At 44.6% G+C, this 4250-nt stretch overlaps 1 protein-coding gene across 1 annotated transcript; it reads left to right on the top strand.

Annotated features, from left to right (window-relative positions):
• The first annotated feature begins 570 nt into the window (after positions 1-570).
• Positions 571-3624, top strand: LOC138589882 (tubulin alpha-1C chain-like). The gene is made up of 4 exons (XM_069660356.1): positions 571-682; positions 1497-1719; positions 1815-1963; positions 2569-3624. Exons 1-4 carry the CDS (start codon positions 680-682, stop codon positions 3544-3546), a joined length of 1353 nt encoding a protein of 450 aa, XP_069516457.1. The 5' UTR covers positions 571-679; the 3' UTR covers positions 3547-3624.
• The last annotated feature ends 626 nt before the right edge of the window (positions 3625-4250 follow it).

Genomic DNA, 4250 nt, shown 5'->3' with positions numbered 1-4250 from the left:
ATGACCTGTCAGACAGATACCAAACGGTTTTATCAAAGTACTGTCATTCACATTTGAATGCTTTACACATTCCACATGAATGCTGTCTTAATAAACATATCTGCAATGACGTTTGTATCGATATAATTATTCAAACCCCAGAATAAAATTTAATGAGAAATTATTTGAAGAAGGTCTTGGTATACAAACTCCTGGATCCAGTTAAAATCATTAATATAATCATAATAACAACAAATGAAGCCTTTATTCACATCAATTTACTGTGAGGTGTTAGTGCTGTAGATGGTTGACTAGGCGAGCAGCAAGCTGGTCAACAAAGAAGTGTCCGACTTTATGACCCCTCCCCCGACTGCAATCGGCTACTCAAGCCTGTTGTCGAGGCGAGCCGGCGGTCATCTCGAACGGGCCTAGTGTCCCACTTTCCTGCAGAGCTCGTGTCATGTCATTGCAAAATACAAAGGTTTGATTCTAACCAATCCTAATCCACCCACGTGACCCCTGACAGCCAATCGGATTCAACAGCACTTTCCGCCGGCTCAGAAAGTATAAATGGCCGCGCCTAGAAAAAAATCGTCAGTTACTTCTTACACAGGACTCATAACGACCTAGCTGTGAGAGATAACTTTGTCTCTTCCTCTTCTTTGTTTAAACTCCTTCGGACTCTACACATTCAGGAAACATGGTGAGTATAAAGAATGTTTTTTCTTTCCTATTATGTGTTGGTTTAACCAAAATCTAAACTCAAACGTGTGTTATCACGTGGCAGCTAATCGCTATGAATTAAATTTGTGGACCGTTAACCACACCCTGTCTTCAGTGGGTCATTTTATCTGTATTTTAGGTAGATTCGGATTAACAAGACAACAGGGCTCAGCCCAAATTCAAGTTGAGTCGTGGCTGCCAGTTTCCGGTTTTCCTGTCTGCACATTGACCCACTTGGCAATGGTCGGTGTGCTCACAGCCTGACGCATTCCCTTTTTTTACCGCCTGTTTGATAGAAGGGGCCTAGCCTTATGAAACAAAACCTATTCACTACGAGCCTTTTATGTTTAATCTTTTATGCTGTACATTTTGAGGGCCACACCTTTTTGTATTACAGTTAAACTGCAGCTGTGTTTGGTTTAAACCACCACAAGATGGGGTTAAATCTTTTGTTCTCAATATACTATTTTTCTTCTTTAATCGGATTGTCTGTATGAATAGTCAGCTTCTGTCATATTTGTTTTTATTTCTAAAGGGGGTTTCTGATCAGAGGGTGAATGAATGTTGAACATGTCATCAGGTGACTGTAATGTGGTGTCCGGGTTTAGACAAAAGAGCCCTTCTCCTCCTCATGTCTGACATTAGCTCTAGAACCGATCTCAACATGTGATTAGTCGCCTCCAGAGTCCTATTAGTCACAATACATACTAGAATTTATGAGGAGGACTTTTCAGTCAGACTTTTGCTTTTCATTAACCTTGAAAAAAATATAATGCCTTTTCCCCCCCCCACAGCGCGAGTGTATCTCCATCCATGTTGGTCAGGCTGGCGTCCAGATTGGCAATGCCTGCTGGGAGCTGTACTGTCTGGAACATGGGATCCAGCCGGACGGACAGATGCCCAGTGACAAGACCATCGGAGGAGGAGATGATTCCTTCAACACCTTCTTCAGTGAGACTGGAGCTGGAAAGCACGTCCCCAGAGCTGTTTTTGTAGACCTGGAGCCCACTGTGATCGGTAAGTGTCATCACTACTGAGCGAGCATTAATTCAGGCAAATAAAAAAAGCATGATTGAATTCTGAACCATCGCCGTTTATTTTTCTGTTTTTAGATGAGGTGCGCTCTGGGACCTACCGCCAGCTGTTCCACCCTGAGCAGCTGATCACTGGTAAGGAGGATGCTGCCAACAACTACGCCCGTGGACACTACACCATCGGCAAAGAGATCATCGACCTGGTGCTGGACAGGATCCGCAAACTGGTGGGTAACTTGAGATCAGGAGGGATCCATTACTATTTTTCCTCATGAATATTTAAGTGACATTCTCGAATATTTCAGTTTCGTGCTCTTGAGCGCCACCCACTGGTGATAATCTGTAATGATGGAAGCACAACCCAATTTACCTGCCTTAATCTGGGCGTCGACCTTGTTTATTTACCTTTGGATTTTTACTTATTTTTGGAGTTGTATCCGTTATTGATCTTTTCTTTGTTTGTTCAGCCGTAGTAGATTTGTCGCCATTTAATGCAATTAAAGCGTAATTGCAGCCACTTAGCTCCGCCTCCACTCTCTGACAGACCAACCACTGCTGAGTGATGGAAAACGCGTCAATAACTGGGCACTGCTTGGGATTTTTTTTTTTCACGAATGTCGCCATAGACACACAGTCCATAAAAATACGATATACTGCAAATGCAAAGGCTTTAATCAGTTGGCCTTATGCTCAGTCACCGGTGTGTCAACTCATTCGGTGATGGATAGTGACTTAAAAGACATTTATTTAAATAAAAAAATTAGAGATTGTTACTTTAATTAGATGACATAACTGCATCTCATGTGATGACTGTCTCTCTCTCTGTCCTCAGTCTGACCAGTGCACCGGCCTTCAGGGCTTCCTGGTCTTCCACAGCTTCGGAGGTGGCACCGGCTCTGGTTTCACCTCCCTGCTGATGGAGCGTCTGTCCGTCGACTACGGCAAGAAGTCCAAGCTGGAGTTCTCCATCTACCCAGCTCCCCAGGTGTCCACCGCTGTGGTGGAGCCCTACAACTCCATCCTGACCACCCACACCACCCTGGAGCACTCTGACTGTGCCTTCATGGTAGATAACGAGGCCATCTACGATATCTGCCGTAGAAACCTCGATATCGAGCGTCCCAGTTACACTAATCTTAACAGGTTGATCAGCCAGATTGTTTCCTCCATCACAGCTTCCCTTCGTTTCGATGGTGCCCTCAATGTTGATCTGACAGAGTTCCAGACCAACTTGGTGCCATATCCCCGTATCCACTTCCCTCTGGCCACCTATGCCCCTGTCATCTCTGCCGAGAAAGCTTATCATGAGCAGTTGACGGTATCAGAAATCACAAACGCTTGCTTTGAGCCAGCAAACCAGTTGGTAAAATGCGACCCTCGCCACGGAAAGTACATGGCCTGCTGCCTTTTGTACCGTGGTGATGTGGTGCCCAAGGATGTAAATGCTGCTATTGCAGCAATTAAGACAAAGCGCACCATCCAGTTTGTGGACTGGTGCCCCACTGGTTTCAAGGTTGGTATCAACTACCAGCCCCCCACTGTAGTACCCGGTGGTGACCTGGCCAAGGTCCAGAGGGCTGTGTGCATGCTGAGCAACACCACTGCTATTGCAGAGGCCTGGGCTCGGCTTGACCACAAGTTTGACCTGATGTACGCTAAGCGTGCCTTTGTTCACTGGTATGTGGGTGAGGGTATGGAGGAGGGAGAGTTCTCCGAGGCCAGAGAGGACATGGCTGCTCTGGAGAAGGATTATGAGGAGGTTGGGGCCGACAGTCTTGGGGACGATGACGATGAAGGAGAGGAGTATTAAATGACATGCATTCCCCTGTACTGTACTGATCTCTGATCTGTGCCTTTTGTACATGTCATCAATAAAGTGTTAATGGTCTTCTCTTTTATTATTTTTTGACTAGACAGAGAAACAACTGTTGGTCTAAAATTACTAATATTAGGTTTTTACAGTTTCTGTTCTTTCATTAATGCTAAAAGCTCTTCGGCAGCATCAGAATTACTTTAAAAAGTATACTTCACTAAAAAACCTGTCTGCCCACATGAAAGCTGTGAAACCTTGTGATCTACTCCTTTCAGTCACAGGGGGGCAGTGCTGTTCAACACATGTTTGAACTCCACACTAATGCCAAATAGACAGACTCCTTCAAAATTCAAATCGTTGCTGTTAGCTTGTAGTTTAACTCTTAAATAACTGTTAAAGCTTCAAGTGTTTTCAGTACAACATTTAGCAGATTTAACATTTACTTATTTGCGCCTCATGTAAGAACCGCCTGAGAAGATCGAGTCCTAGCTGGCCGGGTTTAAAATAGGGTGTGGTATTCACTGTGGCCCATGGGAGCGAGAGAGTGTCTAATGCTGGCAAACAGGTGGTGTTTAAAAATACTTAGTTCTGCTGCGACTAGACCGGATTTCTTCTGGATAATGAATGATACGACTTGAGGCAATAAAAGGTGAAAGTTTTAGTTGGACTGATTCACCGAAACATAAGGCAAGTCGCTTAAC

This window comes from Semicossyphus pulcher, unplaced genomic scaffold (genome assembly GCF_022749685.1).
Source record: "Semicossyphus pulcher isolate SPU_LCO1_2020_fin unplaced genomic scaffold, fSemPul1.0.p SCAF_13, whole genome shotgun sequence".
NCBI classification, from domain to species: Eukaryota; Metazoa; Chordata; class Actinopteri; order Labriformes; family Labridae; genus Semicossyphus; species Semicossyphus pulcher.
The sequence above is the reverse complement of the archived record's forward strand: the minus strand, read 5'-3'. Positions and strand labels throughout refer to the sequence as shown.